Below are 21,956 nucleotides of genomic sequence, written 5' to 3'. Positions count from 1 at the left end.
GTCAGCTGTAAGATTGTCTCTAAGGTCTTATGCTAGAGACTAAAGAAAATATTGCCGGGATTGATATCATAAATCCAGTCAGCCTTTGTTGCTGGAAGACAGATTTCGGATAATATCATGACTGCTCAAGAAATGTTTCATGCTCTGCGAACTAAACCGAGTGGACGTAATAAACGGATAGCCATCAAGACTGATATGAGTAAAGCATATGATAGAATGAAATTGTCGTTTATTGAAGCAGTGATGAGAAAGATGGGTTTCTCTGAAACATGGATCACCTGGATCATGAGGTGCATTACGTCGGTAAAATATAAAGTTCTTATGAATGGGCAGCCAAGAGGAAATATTGTTCCAGGTAGAGGCATGCGTCAAGGAGATCCTTTGTCTCCTTTCATTTTTATTCTGTGCACGGAAGCGCTCGTTAGCCTTCTCAATCATGCAGAGAATCAAGGGAAGATAACGGGAATGCGTGTTACACGCGCATGTCCCTCGGTATCCCACCTTCTCTTTGCTGATGATAGCCTTTTCTTCTGTAAGGCGGAGCCCCGTGAATGTGAAGAAGTAATGAAAGTAGTCAGGATATATGGTAAAGCATCCGGCCAATGTATCAACTTTGACAAATCTTCCTTACTCTTTGGTAAGAGGATTAATGTGAATACCAGGCAAGAGATTAAAGATGTACTGGGAATACATAATGATGGGGGAATGGGAAAGTACTTGGGAATCCCAGAGGATATCAGTGGTTCAAAATGCAAACTCTTTGCATTTCTAAAAGATAACCTGATGCATAGAGTAAATGGATGGACAGGTAGATGGCTCTCAAAAGGAGGGAAGGAGGTAATGATCAAGTCTATTTTGCTCGCTCTTCCGACATATGTTATGTCAACGTTTCTTCTCCCATTGGAGATTTGCGAAAACCTCGCTAGTGCCATTGCACAATTTTGGTGGAGTTCAAATCCACCAAAAAGAGGAATACATTGGGCGAAATGGGAAAATGTTTGTTTACCAAAAGAAGAAGGAGGGATTGGCTTTCGCTTAATCCATGAGTTTAATCTCGCATTATTGGCGAAGCAATTATGGAGATTGGTTCAGTACCCTGACTCACTGGTGGCCCGAGTCATGAGGGGTAGGTATTATCGGATGACATCACCTTTAGGTGTAATCTCTGCAAGTAGCCCATCATATGTATGGACAAGCATTTACGCCGCAAGAAAGCTTTTGCTCCTGGGAATAAGAAAGAAGATTCATTCTGGTTATGAAGTCAAGGTGTGGGAGGATCTGTGGATTCCAACGACACCTGCTAGACCAGCTACACCTATAGCACCTGTGATGCATCCAAATATGAGAGTCAGTGATCTCATTAACCAGGAATCGAAAGAATGGGACATAGGGCTACTAGAGGATTATGTCCACCCCGATGATATACCTCTCATACGCAGTATGGCCATAAGCTCTACTCATCATCGTGATACTTTCTGCTGGAACTACACGAGAAATGGCCAATATACAGTTAAATCTGGCTACTGGGTTGCTCAAAATCTATTGAAGCCAGAAGAAGAAAAGGAAATACTGGAACCGAGCATCACTAAACTTCAAGCCTTTGCTTGGAAGTTGAAAGCGCCAAGGAAGATGTGTTATCTTATATGGCAATTGATAACGGGTCAGGTAGCAGTAACGAGAAACTTAGTGAGACGGAATATGAGGTGCAATAATTATTGTCCAAGGTGTGGAGAAATAGAAGAATCTGTAACTCATGCAATATTTGAATGCCCTCCAGCTCTCCAAGTATGGTCCTTATCAGCAACTCCTACAAGCTCAGATATATTTCCAGTGTCAAGCGTCTACACAAACATGGACTATCTATTCTGGAGGAAGAATGATATCTTACAACCAGACCAAGACAAGGATCCTTATCCCTGGATAATTTGGTATATTTGGAAGGCTCGTAATGATAATCTATTCAGGGGAATAGACAGAGACCCTTTGGAACTAGTTCGATACGCAGAAAAAGAATGTCAAGCATGGTTTAATGCAAATGAGATGATACCACCGGTAGTACAGGCTAGCGATAATGAGGAAGTCCAAGTCTTAGGCTTGGGTAATATTTGCATGCTAGATGGGTCCTGGACAACTTCAGATCGCTTTAGTGGATGTGGATGGGTTTGGATGGATAGCGGGGAGAACATACAACTTATGGGAACACGGAATTTTACTCGATGTGAATCAGCATTGCATTCAGAGGTAGAAGCACTGCGATGGGCGATGGAAAATATGCTTCAACACTCGCCATGCCAGAGCTTTGGAACTGACTGCAAGGAACTGATTGCAATGATAAAGGAGCCCCAGGAGTGGCCAAGCTTCGCGACAGAGTTGGAAAAGATAGAGACGCTTCAGATTTGTTTCTCGGAATTCAAAATCACCCATGTGCCACGAGTGCGCAACCAGATGTCTGATTTTTTAGCTAAGACTGCTAGGACCTTTCACAGGGAGTTACTTTTCATTGGTTGTTCTATTCCGGTCTGGTTACCCAGACCACCTCAAGATTGAGTAATAGAATGGCCGTTAGACGTCAAAAAAAAAAAAACACCTCTATTAACTTTATTAACGATCTTGGCTTTTTTTTTATAATTTTCTATTTGCTTTAGTTAATTTTGGTTTGATTGTGGTCTTATAAACTTTATTGTGGCTTTTAATTGTTTTTGTTTCAGTTTTATATTGGATTTAATTTACATTGTTTATTTTTAATAGGCACTGTTAACGAGGTTTTTTTTAATTTTTTATTTACTTTAGTAAACTTTGATTTAAAAATTTTGCATTTTTAAAAGTTTTTATTTCAGTTTTGTATTGGATTCAGTTTACATAGTTTAGGTTTTCATAGTCACCAACATGATGATTTCATGACTATGCGTTTATGTTTTAAAACATGATTTCTCTTAAAATAACTAAACTAAGGGAACACGATTAAACCGAACCGGAGCACAAACTAAACCGAACCGAAACCAATCAAAACCAAAGTAATTATGGTTTACTTCGGTTAAAAAAAATTCTAGAACCTAATTAACCAAACCGAACCGATGAAATACCAAAGTGCCCATCCCTATAATATGCCATTCAAGATTTATACAAGATTTAAGCAATAAAAAAAATTTACACAAACAATCTTTATACTTTTGAAAAGAATTACTATTGTAATTGTATAAATTTAAGTTTCACTCCGCGCATGACGCATATTATAGAACGCGGATTATCCGAGGAATGGACATTATTTAACATAAAAAGAAAGTAATTGATTCTTCTTAAATGATTTCACATAATAGTCCATGTTAACTAATGAAAGGAGAATCTTAATTAAATATCCTCTCTTCATTTTGAATTAAAGACACCTCGATTAAACCTTAAACAAAGCACCGTACTAATGATATTGGTCCAGTGGTCCACAAAGTAACTAACTTCAAAAAGATTTATTCTTAAAAAAAAATCAGAAGCATCCGTAATTATTTTCTTTTTGTTCATATCATAAAGGATCATTAACTAAAGCCTTAAGCAAAGCATCAAAATTAATGTACCATAGACAATAGTAGTCTACTAATAAGAAAGTCAGTGTACTATATAAATCGAATCAAATCAAAGGACTACAACATCTGATTCGACTTTGAAGGGAGATATATCTTTTGTCGGAATTGGTTGCCAGTTCGTTGTACGTGTAACGTGTCTGATGACTAAAGCCTCGAGCGAAGCAACAAAATTAATTAGCGCAATGTACTACTTTATCAATATATAAGATAGCCACTTCACTATATGGATCGAATCACACAGAATCCAGAGTTCATATGATTCGAATCCGAGGGGGAACTATGTTTTGTCGGAGACATTGTTTTTTTTTTTTTTTGAAACTAAACATTTTTTGCTGGTGATTTAGTTAGATGATTTTGAAAAAATAATATTAGTACTAACGAAAGTATATACGATTATTGTATGCCGCACGCTTTTGTTTTTTTTTAATGTTAAATTAGTTTGAAAATATGATCTGAATTTTTATACCTTTGAGTATTTACTCAAAATATAGAAAAGCTTACATTTAAAAAAGCTAAAGAATATAAGAACAAATGAAAACTGGAATTGTACTCTTGTTTCGTATCGATAATTTTCATCCTACTAGATTAATGCAGTTGATTTTTCATTTTTTTTTGTCAATCGAGTTGACAATGTCTGTGAGATTTGGTTGTTCGTCATGTCTTTGGGCATTTCGCTGTCCCACCACCTATGAATCATTACTTATAACACTACGACACTATAAATCCTTCTACTCTACCCAACAAAGAATTTGAGACAATGCTAATTATATCTCACCAAATAGTGGTGGACTGGATGCAAGTGCGCCTTGAGCAAGACATGTACAAATCTGTTTGGAGTAGCTGCATGAGAAAAAATAAGTGATCCCTTGTTTCCTCTGCTGCATTACATAGAACACATGATCTATTGTTATCGGTATTCCAGTTTGCTACTCGATCACATGTAGAAAGTTTATCCTGAGTCGCAAGCCACATTAGCATACATTATTTTGGTGTAGAGTGCTGAAATCATACTATCTTTGAGCCTTTGACTCCTCTTTTTGTAGGAGATTCCACATACCTTTTGTCTGACATACTTCACACCATATTTTGTTGTACGTTATTTGTAAATCTTTCCACTTGTTCTAGAAATCCCCTATCCACCACCAAAAAAATAACTAATGACAAATGTGGTACCTATTGCTTCTTTTTCGTCTACTTCAGTAGAACAGACCAGCAGACATAATTAAGTTAGAGATGTCAACTAAGTTACCTGAATTCAAATGGTCTGCCTAGTTTGGGGGAGTGATTTTTATATGGACCATGTGAGCTAGCCTGCCATGAAAAATAGTCTAGATTATGTTGTTAGTTGGCATATAAACCTTGTCAAAAGCGTTACACAATGACCAACTATGCAAGTTTATCAATGCAAACTTGTATACAGACTCTCAGTTCATGATATCTCAAAACGATCAAAACTCTCTTTATCTTTGCTTCCACCAGTCTCCACATAGAGAAACTTGCAGCTAATTCGATAGTTTTTGGTGATAACTCTCTAGTACATTCAAACAAGATAGAATCATTTTAGAGATATAGTTTCATAGATCTACCATTTCTCACCATTATAAGACCATCTCCAACAAACATCCTTATTTCGAGAAAACAAAAACAATATTAAGTGGTTGAATATGTGTTGCTCCAATGGTCTGTTTTTGTTTTCTCAAAATGAGGATGTTTGTAGGAGATGGTCTTAACAAACTCATCTAAGATTCTGAGAACCAAACTAGAAACTCGGTGTCTATATGAAGAACTAGAGACGGCTGATTCCGAGTACTACGTGCAAGACTATCCGCCTTGTATTCTGCGTTCGGAGTACATGAATGATCTCAGAGTGAGTGAAACTCTCCTTGAGGAGCTGTATGTCTTTCAAGTATGGAGCAAAAGTAGGCAATTCTTCTGATTCCTAAACCATCTTCACCAATTGAAAACAGTCCATCACAAATGTTACATAAAACTGTCATAAATTCCTCATATTTTTCATTGCCGAGATGAGAGCTTCTATTTCAGAGTGAAGGGGTGACAGGCTGGCTCTCGTATTTCTTGCCCCCATCATCCCAGAAAAACCTTCTAATGTACTATACCAACCTTGTCCTAAGTAAATATCATTATCCTTCCATGAACCATCAGTGAAACACCATCACCCCGAGGTTTGAGGAAAGATTGCCAACTCCTCTCTAGATTGGGTAACCCATTGTGTTAGTGTTGTATGAACCTCAATCCAGAGTGCGTACTATATGTGTGCCAACCGAAGAGTGTCTCTTGGATCAGTATCTATGTTGCTGAAGACCATATCATTCCATCATTTCCAGATATACCAAAGGATCCATGCAAACTGATGATTATCTATATGTGATGTAGTCCTTCAGAACAAGTTGTCCATATTTTCAAAAATTGATTGCAAAGGAAAGTTCTATGGATTCGATAAATCTTTGATAGGACCCATGTTTGAATGATTGGGGGACATTTTAATAAACATGATTTATGGATTCCTCCTCTGCTCCACATCTCGCACATTGAGAATCACATTGAATACCTCTTTCCCAAAGGTTTTTCTTAACTGATAGACAGCCTGAAACTAATTGCCATAGAAAATGTTTGATCTTAGGAGAGCACCGAATTTTCCAAAAGTAAGCCTTTAAAGTAGTAATGTGCGGCCCATAAATAGGAGGCGCCTTCCCCGAGTCGGGATACTCCATTTCTACTCGATAATCAGATTTGACAGTGTATTTCTCGTTTTAGTAAAGTGTCATCCATCCTTGTCGAACATCTGGGTTCAGCTCAGTGGGATACTTCCTATAATTTTTCGTCATCCGGACCAAATATATACTTTCTTGCAAAATCCATGTTCGTGATGTTGTAAGTTGAGAGAATCCACGTAAGGTCAGGGTAAAGATTATGTTGATTTTTGTTTGCTAGTCTTGGGCGAGTGGTTGGAGCCAAGGATCATTCTAGGCTGAAATGGATGACCCTATTCTCATCCTTTTGATTAGTCATTTGCTACCCAGAGATCTAGCTGAGACAATACTCCGCCATCCATATGATGTTGAGTACGATCTGATCGGTTCCAAGGGTGATACATTCCTAAAATACATACTTTCATAAGTCGAGAAAATAATGTGTTGGGCTCCTCAATCAATCACCAAATTTGTTTCCCTAGCATGGTCATATTAAAATCCATAAGTTCTTTGAATCCTAGTCCTCATTTGTCCTCTTGTTGGCACAATATATCCTAAGATTGCCAATACATACCTCTAACATTTCCCCACTAGCTCCAACAAAACTAGGCAGTCGCACTCGTCAAATTCTTTGTCACTGTCTCTAGTATTATAAAACATGTCATTACATGGTTTGGTAATGCAGTAACCACTGACTTAATGATCACTTCTTTTCCTTCCTTTGTGAAGAACTTAAAAGTCCATCCATTCACTCTATTGTTTAGCCTTTCAAGAATGAAACTAAATACTTGGATCTTTGACTTATCCAAACTCTCTGGGATCCCCAAATATGATCTCATACCGCCAATTTTGTATCCATAAAGTATCCCAAAATTCCTTCCTCGTTGATTCCTCAACCCCATGCCCAAATTGAATAGACATTTTTTGGAAGTTAATCTGCTGTCTGGAAACTGCCTCATAGTCTTTCAATATCCTTAAAATGGTTTGACATTCTTCTTTTTGTACCTTGCATAAAAATAGGCTATCGTCCGCAAAGAGGAGATAGGATATCGATGGACATGCTCTTGCCACCTTCAAACATGTCAACTGCTTCTCTCTATGCCTTCTTGATGTTAGCAAATTAAGCTTTCGTGCACATAATGAATAAATAAGGCAACAATAGGTCTCCCTGTCGTAATCCTCTTTTTGGGATAATGTGCCTCCATGTCTGTCCATTCAATAAAATTGTGTATTGTACAGAAGTGATGCATTCCATCATCAATTGTATCCATTGAGGATGAAAGACCATTCTCTAAAGCAATGTCTGAATAAATGCTCATTCCACCCTATCATACGCTTCACTCATATTTGTTGCCATAAAATTAATTTGGAAAGAATTATTGGTTCGAAGACCATGAAACATTTCCTGAGCAATGAGTATGTTATCCAAGATAGAACGGCTTACCACAAAAGCCGATTGTGTTTTCACAATAAGTGTCGGGAGACAACACTTTAACATTTGAAACAATACCTTTGAGATGATTTTGTACCCGACGTTAGATAGACTTATCGATTGCAGTTCCGTCATCTTTGTAGGCCTTTATATTTTTGGAATCAAACATATGTTTGTAATGTTCATCCTGGCATCCAGATTTCTTGTTCTCATAAAATTATTCACCAGATTAAGAAGGTCCTTCTTTATGATGGGTCATTAGTCCTAAAAGAAATTGCAGTCATGCCATATAGACCAGGTGCTTTCTATGGATGCATCATGAATAAAGATGTCCTAACTTCATCCTCTGACGTAGGCCTATTCAACCTTTGATTCATCTGATGAGTAATCCTTAGTGGGACCTCTTGTAAAATCCTTCAAACTCTGTAGGTCACGTGGAACTAAGTAAATCCTCAAAATATCCCACTGGTACTTTTCAACTCTTTTATGTTCTGTTATCCATTGTCCACAGTCATCGTGTAGAACCACAATTCTATTCCTAGCCCGACGTTGGTTCGTTAAAGCGTAATAAAATTTGGTGTTAAGATCCCCTAATGTGTACTACATGTTCCGACTCTTCTGTTACCAGTATTCTTTCTCATCTTTGTACGCTTCTTTGAGTTTCATTGAAACATCCACAATTTCATCTTGAGTGGTATTATCATTAGTTTGGAATTCCTCCAAAGCCCTTTGAAGTTCATTGATCATCTCCTTCCCATAAGAAGGATTGATGGATATCCAGACAACTCAGCAGTTCTATATTTTGTGCTAATCCCTCATGACTATCTGAACCCTAAACCTAACTGGTGGATCTATTCAGACATGATAGTTGTCATAGAAAGAATAGATGAAATAAAAATAGATATAAAAAAAGGAATTCCAGGAGGATTCTGAAGGAATTCCTCCCATCTTTCCTAACTTAAAAGAAACAATAGAATAAATCTTAGTCCTCCACAATGGATTAGAAAATACATAAATAGGATTTTAGATCGTCCATGGATATTTTGGTAATTTTTTGTTGCTTCTGGGCTTAAGTCGGTCTTGAAATATACTCGGTGTTCCTTCGTCTCTTCAATAGCACTCTCTCGCGAGACAGACTGACCACTATTTAGTAAAACGCATATAACTTCTGAGTTAACCGTTGGATAGAATTGGAAAGCTAACTCAAATCTCTATATGGTGTCAAAATATGGACTCAATCGCACCGTGGGAAGGTCTCCATCCATATCTTAACATCCAACACGCCTATGCAGTTCTGCACTCAAAATGCTCCAAAAGGCTCCAAAATACCAAAGTTCTCCAAAACGTACCTGAACCTGAAAACACTCTAAAACATACGCCAAACCCATATAATATACTCTAAAACACTCCTATACCATAGCTAAAAGTAGGTAAAATCCATAGTATATCACTTGTTCAATCCATTTCTTATCAAACTGAAATTGTCCTCTTCTTCTTGGTACATTTTAGTCTTCAATATTATTTATTAGTTAAATATAATCACTACAGTTCCATAAATATATAACATATGATATCAGAATGAGAAAAGTGTAATTACAAATAACATAATAACTGTTAATAAATTATTTTTAATCGAAATATTTATTAGAAAATATAATTTTAAGTACTAAAATATGATAAAATTTTTATTCATATAAAGTGAAACATATATAATTATAGGACTAAATAAAAATCCCTAAATTTAAGAGATAATAAGCTACAAGCATTCTCATTTTGATGGGGAAAGCCTTTAAAGTAAGAGGTCGAGGGTGTGTTCTTCCAGCGGTATCTCTTAAGGTTTAAGCTCCTCTAGTTTTGCATTTTTGTCCATGGGTATGTATATCACATGAAAAATTGAAATACAATCAAACTTCAAAAGCAAAGTAAGTACGATTACGGTTATCCAATTGGTTAGAAGATAAATATCATTTTTCCTTCGTTGGTTACGTACTGTTATACTTTTAAATCTTAGAATATATATAAATATGCAATGTTAGTTTTGCCAATAAACATGTTCAGATTAGCATTAGACTACTTACAATAGAAGTGTTGAATTTTTATTTAAATGATTGAACATTTACGTTAAACCTATTGAAAAAAATATTATATGACATGTATTTTTTTTTGTTGAATTTCAACGGGATGAAAACTAAAAGACTAGAATCCACAATATTGATGGTTATCCCTTATATATTAAAGGAAAAACATTGTAATAAATACATTCACACTAAACTGGACACATGTCACATGTAGAAGTATTGTAATAAATGTGTTTACACTAAAATGGACACATATCACATGTAGAGAGTTTATCAGACAAATTCTACGTAAATATGTTCACACTATGTACTTTACGTTTTTTTAATATAAAACTCACATGCATTGTAATAACCCTCTTTAAGGAGTAAAACGCAGACAAGGAAAAATCGTGTAACAGCCGAGAAAATTACTCAAGTAAGTGGAAGTCGGATTGATCTTTTCCCGTGGATGTTTGTGTATCCCAAGGTACATAAGAAAAATTTAGAAAGTCTTAGAATAGTTTTCCATCTGAAGAAATAAATTCTTCAGGAAGTTTAGTGGATTGAAAATGCTCGCGGTTCAACCTAGAACGTCCTAGTCGGACGAGAAAATTAATCGAAAATTTATTATAAGGCCTTAAGATAGGAATGACCTTAGAGTTATTTTAGAAATGTTTTGGCCTAAGAAATCTAGGTTTTTGTCAAGGAGAAACATTTCCGCCAGCTCGGATAAGCTTATAACACGTTCGGGATTTAAATACGGCCCATTCGGGCCCATCTACCATGTGTTAAGCATATCTGGAAGCTTCTGGAGTATGCAGCTGCTTGTCTACCTCTTTAAGCAGCTAGACATGTGTTACTCCTTTACTGGAGAATCCTCCAAGCAGCTCTTGCTTATGTCCTATTGGTTGAATTGGTAGCTGGCCACAAAACTTGTTTTAATTGGACAGATTTGTGGCTGCACACCAATCTCTCTCCAATTGGTTGCATGGGGCACCCAGGACAGCTTCTGCTTGTAACCCACGACCTATACCTTCTCCTGAACTCATTCTCCAGCCTATAAATAGCAGACCACCCCCTTAGTCATTTCTCATGCTTAGAACCCTAACCATAGCAGCTCGAAAAAGTCGAAACCCTAAGGTAAAATGTTTTTTGTCTTTAGCTTTCTTTTTATTTAGATTTTGTTTTTTTTTTCCTTAGTTAGAACTTGGATAGCCTTTCTTACCCTACCCTTCCTGTATTTAGATTTCTAAAGCTCTTGAGTTTTCCTATAAAAGTATAAAGTGAAACCGCCCGCGAGATAGAAGCGTTTCCAGTCCAAAACTTTTATCTAAGTGTTGAGGTGAGTCTCGGTTATGGGTTATGATTGTTGTGTGTGCGACTAGCGCCTGCATAACAAGAGTATTGGTTGATGCATTGCTAGGTTGCGCGTTTAGATATATAATGATATGATAATGATTGATGTTTGTGAAAGATATTGAGTTATATCGTCGGGCTTCGGCTCGAGGGGTATAACATGATTGTGATACATTGATGTTGTGTTGCATATACTTATGTCATTGCATTATATTGTTTGGGCCTCGGCTCAGACAATATAACATGTTTGATCATATCTTAACGGGGAAACCCGTAAATCCACGGACTTGATCCGTGAGAGTCCGACACTCGGGTGGAGTGTCGTGAGAGTCATTGGTGTCCACTCGAGGCCCGTGCCTTGTCTGGGGTCTTACCAAAATTAGTTCCGGGCAGGACGTGAAGACACGTGTGATAGGGCTAGCTACCCTCGACCGTGTAGCTGCATGACGATTCGGCAAGTGTGTTATCCGGGCCATCGGTTTTTTAGACTTTGTGTTTAGAGTCAATAGGCGCAAGAAGGGATGTGTTATGGACTTCGTATCGAGATAGGAACCAATGGCGAGAGGCAGTCCTCGATGATCGATAATGATCTAACCACTCGTGAAGAGTGGATGCTTGTTTACATGATTACTTTATTTTTGCATTGCATATTTCTTAATATAATTGATCCTTGTTGCTTAATGTTTGATGCATAATGGGGGGATAAATAATTGTCAAGAAACCCGACTCACTGAGCAAAATAGTTGCTCATTAGATTCTTTGTTTTGCAGGTAACCCATAGTAGTAGGTTCCATTTGGGATCGGAGGAGCACAAAGCTGTTGGTGTAGATTTGCTACCTTTTGCAAACATGTACGTTTTGTAATATGTAAGATATGGTTTTGAACTTCGGTCGAACATGTATAAATTTTGATGTGGTTGAACTTAAAGTATATATGAATAAAAAAAAGGGTTTGTGAAATGCTTGGATTCCATATGATACTAGTCCTAGTCCGGGACGAACTAACTAACGGTTTCAAACTCGGGTTGCAAAGCCTTAACTTGGAATCGCTAGGAAACCCGTTCTTGGACATATGATCTTAGGATTTCGGGTATGATCCGGGAACCTTGGATCAAATGTTTGGGTACGTGGTAGTAGTATCTTCGATCTGGTTAGTGTTGTTTAGTTCGTCGTGCATGTTCTTATTTGATTGGTGCATGGCAAACTAATTAACTTTTATTTATTATGGATCGGGGGTGTTACATGCATAGTTCTTTTTGACATTTTTTTACTGTTTACGAATAGAGCTGGACAAATTATTAATAAATTTTGATTCGATTCGTTATACGTTTTGATTCGAACCGAAAAATCCAGATATGTGTTATTCTACGAAGCAAATCAAATACTAAAATGCAATATCCGTAAAAAAAAGCAAATTACAAATATCAATATTTATAGAAATGAATATCCAATTTTATCTGTTAAATGCATATATATACACATATATTTAAAGAATTATATATAAGTTATATATTATAGTTTATATAAATTTTACAATATTTTTGTTTTTAAATAATTTCATTTTAAGAATTTTATTCTTCATGCATTATTTTGAATTTTTTTGTAATTTTATATTAATTAACAATATCTTTATATATTTATCAATTATCTTTATATACTTTATATACCCATACATGTGTACATTGATGTGAGCACCTTATAACTAAGTATTTACCACAACTGAAATATCTAATTTTTTGGAAGCTAAAATATTCTTATTTTAATGCTTCTTTCACTATCGACCAAATTGTAGTAAAATGATTTGTCTTAATTATTTTCTATTCTTTTTTTAACCATTATCCGTTTAGAAACTATAATATGAAACCATTGGTTCGACATAACGACTATCTAAGATTCATAACATGAAAACAAACAAATAATATTAATTTCTGATTATCACAGGAAAAAAAACCAAAAACATCAAATATTTTAATCAAACAAACCAAATAAATATTGATTTAAAATGATAGTTATATTTTAGGAGATTAAAAACCAAAAAACAATCTAAAACCGAACATATATCCAGATTAAACAGATTAATGTCTCCTTATTAAAAAATAATGAAACTAATAATCACATTTTGCGCAAGGCGCAGATTATTACCTAGTTTGGTTATTATTGTTGATATTAATGGGATTATTATTCACCTTAATTATTTTATATAATTTACTTACAGCATATTACCTATTTTTTCTTATTTTACATAAAATCATTATTTTGTGTTCAAACAACAGAGACTAATATCTTATGATTTGGATGCATACACAAAAAAATTCTTTTATTATAATTTTTTAAATAATGTTCAATAATTTTTTTTGTTTTTATCTGTAAATACTTTTATAAATATATCATAAATTTCAATTTCAATTATAATTTTTTTATTTAAATTGATAATTTTTTATTTTTTTAATATATTTTACTATTATTACGTAATTACAAAAAAAACAAAAAATATTTTTTTTGAAATAAAAAAATAAGAGATATTAAATTTCTCGAAACAATACCTTTGTAGTCTATAAATTTAAGTGTATGTTTAATTATTATATGAAAGAAAGAGAAGATGATGTGGAGTGCTAAAAATGAAAAAGAAAAGATGTTGTGAAAAATAAAGAAATTACTTAAAGTGACTCTAAGAATTCTAAGAATCACTAGACTAACTCATATTAAATTTTAATTACTAGATTAAAACCTGAAACAAGCAATTTTACTAAACCCCATCCTTTACTTGATTAACCACAAGTTTGCCACTAAAATTAATTAAAAAAAATCTTAATATCATAAAAGGGAATAATTAGAAAAAGGGAAGCCTTGTTTGTCGGGTTTTCTTCTCTTACAACTTCGACGAAACCGAAGTCAGAGTCATCTATTCTCGAGAGTCTTCTTCATTATTCATATTCGATAACATCTCATCCGTCACAGCCGCCTTCCATTTCATCATGTCCTCCTCAAGTCGCCATCGTCCATGTCGTACGCGAAAACCCTAGCTTTGATTTGGGTTCATACTTAAATCGACGAGAATTGAAACTGTAAGGGCTAAATTGATGCAAATCCAATTTGTTCTTACACGTTTAACATATATATATATATATATATATTATATATATTGTTTGATTGAATATTAAATTTCGAAAACCCTAATCCCCAGTTTCATCATTCTTTGATTATTATTTTCGTAAGTTTGGTTATGATTTATTGTTTGATTATTTTTTTACTGAATGTTTAAGTTTGTAAACTTTAATTCCTAATTCCTTTAGCACCTTGGACATTAAAGTCGAGTTTAAGTACAAGTTTGGTTCTGCTTTTCCCCATAACTCTGGTTACGCTTTTACTAAGTATGTTTACTTTGTAGAAACGAAAGTAACTTGTGAAATGGTATAAACAAAAATAAGTTATCTTATGTAACTGAAACTGAGTGTTGCCGATTGTGCTTTATTTTTCAGGTATGGCTTCTTCTTCGGGTTTGAGAAAGTATCCTCATTGTCTGTATGAGGTTGGAAAAACTCCAATTCAGAATAGGAGCATGAACCATCAAATGGTGGAAGAAACTGCTGGGGAAGAGGTTTGGTCTGAGATGAGGGAATCAACTATTAGAGTGATTGTGAAGCTGAAATAGTTGGATTATATTTGGTCAGCAAAAGCAGTGCACTATTTTCTTGCCAATCAATTGGGAATCAATTGAGAGCAGTCATGAGATTTGGTCATTGATAGGACTGCATTGTATGAGTTTGTATGATTATGCCAATACGGTTCTCTTTGTATGAGTTTGGAGATTACATGACTGAATTGTGACGCTTTCGACAAGCAAGATGTTTGGGATATGGATCAAGAAATATTTTGGCTAGAGATGAATGTTCCAATTTCAGAAGGACCTAAATTGAAAGAATTGCATGCCATTTTTCAAAAATGCATAAATTGGTCTCAAGAAAAGCGAATAATGGTTGTTTTGTTGGGTTTACTATCCATTGGGATAATTGATATTTCAAGCAATAGTAGAAACTTAGTTGCATTGTGCTAAAAGGGTGATGGACTGTAATAACCCTCTTTAAAGAGTAAAACGCAGACAAGGAAACATCATGTAACTGGCGAGAAAATTACTCAAGTAAGTGGAAGCCGGATTGATCTTTTCCCGTGGATGGTTGTGGATCCCAAGATACATAAGAAAAATTAGAAAGTCTTAGAATAGTTTTCCATCTGAAAAATTAAATTCTTCAGAAAATTTAGTGCATTGAAAATGCTCGCGGTTCGGCCTAAAACGTCCTAGTCGGACCAGAAAATTAATTGATAATTTATTATAGGGCCTTAAGATAGGAATGACCTTATAATTTTTTTTAAAAATGTTTTGGTCTAAGAAATCTAGCTTTTTGTCAAGGAGAAACATTCTCGCCAGCTTGGATCAGCTTATAACACGTTTGGGATTTAAATATTGCCGTTCGGGCCCATTAACGATGTGTTAAGCGTGTTTGGAAGCTTCGGGATGATGCAGCTTCTTACTTACCTCCTTCAAGCAGCTGGACATGTGCTTCTCCTTGACTAGACCACATCTAAGCAGTTCTTGTCTCATTTCAATTGGATGCTTTGGTGGCTGGCCACAAAGCTTGGTTTTATTGGCCAAAATTGTGGCTAAGACACCAAGCTGTCTCCTATTGGTTGGTTTGGGAGGCAGAGACACCTCCTGCTTGCCATGCACGACCAAAACCCTCCCATTAGATCATTCTCCAGAATATAAATAGCAGACCACCCCCTTAGTTCACTCTCCACTTTTAAAACCCGACCATAGGCACCCGAGAACACCCGAGAACACATGAGCCTTAAGGTAACATTTTGGTCTTTAGCTTCCTTTTTTTCTTAATTAGCTTTCTTTTCTTTCTTTTCATTTCATATCCTACCCTCCCTGTGTCTAGATTTCTAAACTTCTAGAGTTTTCCCGATAAAAGTTCAAAGTGAAGCCGACTGCGAGAGAGGAGCGTTTGCAGTCCGAAACATTCATCTAAGTGTTGAGGTGAGCTCGGTTATGGATTATGATTGTTATGTGTGCGGTTAGCGTCTGCAAAATAAGAGTATTGGTTAATGAATTGATGTTTGTGAAAGATATTGAGTTATATCGTCGGGCCCTCGGCTCGAGAGGTATAACATGTTTGTGATACCTTGATATTTTTTTGCATATACTTGTGTCACTGCATTATATTGTTTGGGCCTCGGCTCAGATAATATAACATGTTTGATCATGTCTTAACGGGGAAACTCGTAAATCTACAGACTTGATCCGTGAGGGTCTGACACTCGGGTGGAGTGTCGTGAGAGTCATTGGTGTCCACTCGAGGCCATGCCTTGTCCGGGGCCTTCCCAAATTAGTTTCAGGCAGGATGCAAAGACACGTGTGATAGGGCTAGCTACCCTAGACCGTGTAGCTGCATGACAATGCGTCAAGTGTGTTATCCGGGCTATCGGCTTTTTAGACTTTGTGTTTAGAGTCAATGGGCGCAAGAAGGAATGTGTTATGGATTTCGTAGTGAGATAGGAACCAATAGCGAGAGGCAGTCCTTGACGATCGATAATGATCTAACCACTCGTGAAGAGTGGATCTTGTTTACCTGATTGCTTTATTTTTGTATTGCATATTTCTTAATACAATTGATCTTTGTTGCTTGATGTTTGATGCATAATGAGGGGTATAACATGTTTGTGATACCTTGATGTTTTGTTGCATATACTTGTGTCACTGCATTATATTGTTTGGGCCTCGGCTCAGATAATATAAATATGTTGATCATGTCTTAACGGGGAAACCCGTAAATCCACACTTGATCCGTGAGGGTCCGACACTAGGGTGGAGTGTCGTGAGAGTCATTGGTGTCTGTCCACTCGAGGCCCGTGCCTTGTCTGGGGCCTTCCCAAATTAGTTACGGGCAGGATGCAAAGACACGTGTGATGTTAGGAGTTTTCAAGGCTCCTAAGACAAATGTTGTAGTATAAAAGATTGTCGAACCAGTTCTGAGAGATATCAAAGCACTGAGAATGCAAGTAATCACTTAATCTAAGTGAAACCAATGATTTAGATGGGTTTTTAAACTATGACTAATTAAGAGGAATAACTAAATGATACTTTCTTAACTATTGGAAAAGAGAACTCATGGATATAGGGATTAGACCTCGGGTGATCAAGTTTCGAACTAAAGATGGCAAACGATCAATCAATCTATTAACCTTAAGCTTAGACGCAATCCTAAACAAACTCTATGTCTAGATGAATGTTCATTTACTAAACACAATTCAAACATCAAATGTCTTTGGTTGAATATATGAAAGCAATCATTACTAACAAGTCTATTAGCTATCTTAGCATCTCTAACAACAAATGTCTTTGGCAGAGCATGCTAAAAGCCTAGGAGAGTTGTCTCGGGCATTTCATCGAACACCTTTCGGGTGAGAAATGCCTAAGGATCAACAATTGAGTGGCCAACTCAGAAGATGCTTTATGTTCACTCTACTAGCAAGGAAATATGAATGATCTACACTAAAACATCCTAGTTCTAACCTAATCACCCTTAATCTCCCTAACCCATGAATTCAAAAGGTGATTACTCACTAATCTCCATGATCCCTCTTAAACCCATGTTGGATTTCAGATTAATCATGTAGAGAAATACAGGAAAATAAAAGGAACACAGAATTTCAATAACAAAATTGATCAATTGATTCAAAGAGATCACTTTCCAAAGGTTTTTGGTGGTTTTTCTAAGAACAAAGATGATCTGCTCCTGGTGGCTTACAGAGTAATAAAACATAGGTTTAGAAAATAAAAACGTGCATCATGAAATGACCAAAATGCCCTTGAGAAATCACAAGTTCGAGCAGAAACAAAACACGGAGCGACCTCAGCCCGTCGCTCCGACAAGTCGCTCCAGGCTTCGGGAGCGACCTCGCTGTGTCGCTGCGAGAGGTCGCTCCGGGCTCGTTCTCGCGTCTCCGGGTGATGAAAATGCGAGCGACTTCTCCTTGTCGCTCTGGTATGGTCGCTCTGAGCTTCGGGAGCGACTTCAGCACGTCGCTCTGGAAGGTCGCTCCGAGGTGTAAATGTGTGTCCCAGACGTGAAAACGCGAGCGACCTTGTGCAGTCGCTCTGGATGAGTCGCTCCGGGATGTGGTGCACAGCGACCTCATGCCGTCGCTCCGAGAGGTCGCTCCGGCAGTGCTCGTCCAAAGATCACTCTAATCACCTCCTTTTGAGCTCCAAATGCACCCAAATGTCTCCAGAAACTCCATGTGGTACTCAAATACCTGATAGAGACATATGTATGCAAAATGCAACCTAGACATGGCTAAGTCCTAATCTATATGATGAAAATGCACATGAATAAATGGATAAAACAATGTAAATATGCAAGATATCAACTCCCCCAAACTTGTTCTTTTACTTGTCCTCAAGTGAACTTTCTAGAACTTGCAAGGAGAGAGGTTTGAAGGTGGGAGGAGCTCAAATAGCCAAAAGAAACACAACTAGCAAATATAATTAGCACACTCTCTTATTACACTCTAGCTTCTCTAGGCCTATCTCAAATCCTTTTGTCCCTACACTCATCATCAAGCATCCACACATTCAAATCAACCAACTCTCACATTCATTAAGCACAAAACATCAGGTGAATTCTTGCAAATGGTCCGTTGGTCCAAGTCACTTGGTTGGGTAAGGGAAGGCTTTTATTCAAGTGATTCAAGAGGTTCAAAACATATGATCTTTAAGGTGATTTACTCTCAAAACAAGTAGCCTTGACATTGCACATAATATATCTAAGAAAGGGACCAACTCATGCATACAATGCTCAATCTCCATTGTTCTACCCTTTTCCCAAACATACCATTACACAATCATTCCCAAATGTCAAACCCAACTCACATCTCTCACCAAAAGATCTTAAGAACTTTAACTCTTTCTTTTTGAAATCTACAAGGGATTTTTCTACAACCTCAAAACATTTCTTAGCTCTTAACAACTTTGCTAGCCCCCTTTTCTTTCTTTTCTTTTTTTTTTTTCGATTTCTTTTTTTTTTTTTATTTTTTTTTTAGGTTGGGGGCCAAGACTTTTCAAAACTAGAGCTAGAGGTTCTCTACTTATCCCAGAAAATCAATTCACTTAAGCACAAAGAGTCTATCCTTTTTATTTTTTATTTCTCCCAAATCATGATCACAACACTCACCCTCCCACCTATAGCTAGACAATAGAGTGTCCAATCTAGCAAAAATGAAGATCAAGCATTGTCGTTCCCGATACTCTCAACATTATGCGCATGTAAGACTTTCCGAAGAAGGCCTCACTCATCAAACAATGAAAGCTTAAAAGGAAGGAAAGGTTTTGGGAGTGGTCTACCACTAGAGTTTGTCAAAAAGATTGGCATAAAAGATGTGACAACTCCAGTGTGTATAGCCATGACTCAGTACACAAGGGACCCTAAGCAAGAAGCATTAAGTTCATTCATTTCTAATAAGGTTGTAGTTGGCTTCAAAGACTGAGTTTCAGCAATCAACAAGTTTCAAGAAGAGTTTTCAAGGCTCGAAACATACAAGTCTTTTCGAGAGGTGCATGGCTACTCAATGGTGCAACGTAGTGTTCTTTACAAGGCATTTAAAATCATTGCTCCCAATGCAAGTGAATGCAACCTATATGCTCTAGACTCTCCTAATGGTGCAAATGATGCAAACTAAATGAAAAATCTTTTTTTTTTTTTTAAATGCAAATAGGTGTGGCAATGCATGACTCAAATGAAACACAATCAAAGCAAACATGATCAAATGCTTGGTACCTCCCCCAAACTTGAGTTACACAGTCTCTGTGTTGTCAAAGAAAGAAGGAGATACCGAGAAGAAAACTAATATGCAAAAATGAAATGGTATATACAAGGGAGAGAAAGAAGTACCTCCTATGGATAATAGGTGGGGGCAGATGCCCCAGCATCGTCGTCGTCAGGAGGGAAGGTGGTGTAGTAACCACCGGATGCTGAACCGGAGCCTCCATACCATGGCTGGCTCTCAACCTCGTCAATCTCGTGCTCACTGTCAGAAGAAGCGAGGGATGGGGATTTGTTGCCGGAAGTGGAAGGCTGAGTGGGTGGGTTCCTCCACTTACGCTGAAGCTGCGCAGCAGTGAGGGGGAAGCCAAGAGCATCAGGCGGGGGTGGGGGCTGGGGGTTTGAGGTGTTCGCGAAAGCGAAATCGGCTGAGCTACATCCAGCTATTCCTCCCCTAGTTAAGACATCAGCTACTTTCTTCATGAACTTGGCTGAAGTCTTTGCCTGCTTCTTCACAGTCTTGCTGAGCGCCTTGCACTTATCCTTCAGCTTTTCTATCGTTCTGTCCTGAGCTTTGTTCCACCTCTGGAGACGACCAATGTGGTCATGAGCATCACGGAGAGCTCCAGGGGGAAGGACTCCGTCATGGGGCTTGAAGTAGTAGCGCGGAGGTCCATAGATATGCTCAGACGTGTCTGCAACAGGCGGGTCAGGTTGCGTAGGGACACTCCTTCTCCTTGATGAAGCTGCTTGAATTGGATCGAGAGGCCCGTGTTCTCCGAGAAAGTACTCCTGGGGAATGTTGAAGCTGACAGCTCCTGGTATCTCTAAACTCGTCAGGTTCCGGTTTGGAAGAACCACCTCGACTGGCTTGCCCTGCAAGTAGTAGTGGTAGACGTAGTCCTTCCCATACATCCCACTGAAATAGGTGGCAATCCTCAAGTAGGTGCCATCAATGAACCTAGGCCCCGCTGCGTCCTTTCCCAAGGGAACATTCAGAAATTGGAGCAGTGGTGTGATCATTCCGCCTATCCCCATCTTTGGGCGCGAATCAGTGGTGTACCACGCCCAGTCTCTGTAGTGTTCGAGACGGCCCACAAAGAAACTGACCATCCCAAAGGTAGCATAGATATCAGTGCTGGGAAGGGGTAACACTCCAGGTTGAGCGTAAGGACGGATAGCCGGACAGAGCAGTCGCATGTCTTCCTCAGTAACATTACCAGCTTGCTTCCGTGGGTAGAAAGCATGGACTAGCAATCTGTGGAGGTAGCGTACAGACGGGTGTCGGATGTGTGAGTTCTTGTCAGCCCCGGTAGAGTGCCTGTTTCCAGTGATCAACTTCCAAAGCTCTGTGGGGAGGTTCTCACACTTGGGAAGTGAGTGGTCTTCTAGGTCTTGGAACCCCATGACCCTCCCAATGTCTTTGAAGTTCATGTTGTATTCCCTTCCATTGACCTTGAACGTGATTTTTCCCCATCCTTGCCTCACATGCGCCGTGTCGTGGTAGGTGACCACAAGAGAGGATAGGAACTGACAAGTGACATCCTTGTAGAAAGGATGAGCCATGGTGAGGAGTTTTGGCATCTTCAAATGTCCCAGCATCGCCTCAATATCAGATTCTAGGCCCAACTCTTTCAGCAAATCGAGGTCGGCGAACCTGGTTGGAGCCCAAGTGACCCCATTCTTCAAGTGATCATACAGTTCCTCCACAGATGGAGTTTTTGCCCTGTCTCGATCAACAGCAACCCCTTTGCCCTTTGACATCTTGGCTTTCTTCGTAGGTGCTGGCTCATCATCACTCTCAGTTTCACCTTCCTCATGGGTGGGAGCTGCTACACTTTTCCCTGCCCTCTTCTCTTGTTCTTTCGATTTCCTTGCAGCCAACGTCTGCTGTCGCACAGTCCTCTGCGTCCCTGAGGCAGTTGGCTCGCTGGTTAACGCTTTTCCTCTTAGTGCAAACTCTTGACTTTCGGCTTCTTGCCTCTCAGCTTCCAACCTGCCCTT

At 37.9% G+C, this 21,956-nt stretch overlaps 1 protein-coding gene across 1 annotated transcript; it reads left to right on the top strand.

Moving 5' to 3' along the window:
- Nucleotides 1-564: 564 nt before the first annotated feature.
- LOC117134349 lies at nt 565-14,782 on the top strand. The gene is made up of 5 exons (XM_033292624.1): nt 565-2,517; nt 5,293-5,468; nt 14,424-14,501; nt 14,610-14,637; nt 14,681-14,782. The coding sequence occupies exons 1-5, from the start codon at nt 565-567 to the stop codon at nt 14,780-14,782; spliced, it is 2,337 nt and encodes a 778-aa protein (XP_033148515.1).
- The last annotated feature ends 7,174 nt before the right edge of the window (nt 14,783-21,956 follow it).

This window comes from Brassica rapa, chromosome A05 (assembly GCF_000309985.2).
Source record: "Brassica rapa cultivar Chiifu-401-42 chromosome A05, CAAS_Brap_v3.01, whole genome shotgun sequence".
Lineage (NCBI taxonomy): Eukaryota > Viridiplantae > Streptophyta > Magnoliopsida > Brassicales > Brassicaceae > Brassica > Brassica rapa.
Note: the sequence above shows the minus strand (reverse complement) of the source record. Positions and strands in the feature narration are given on the sequence as shown.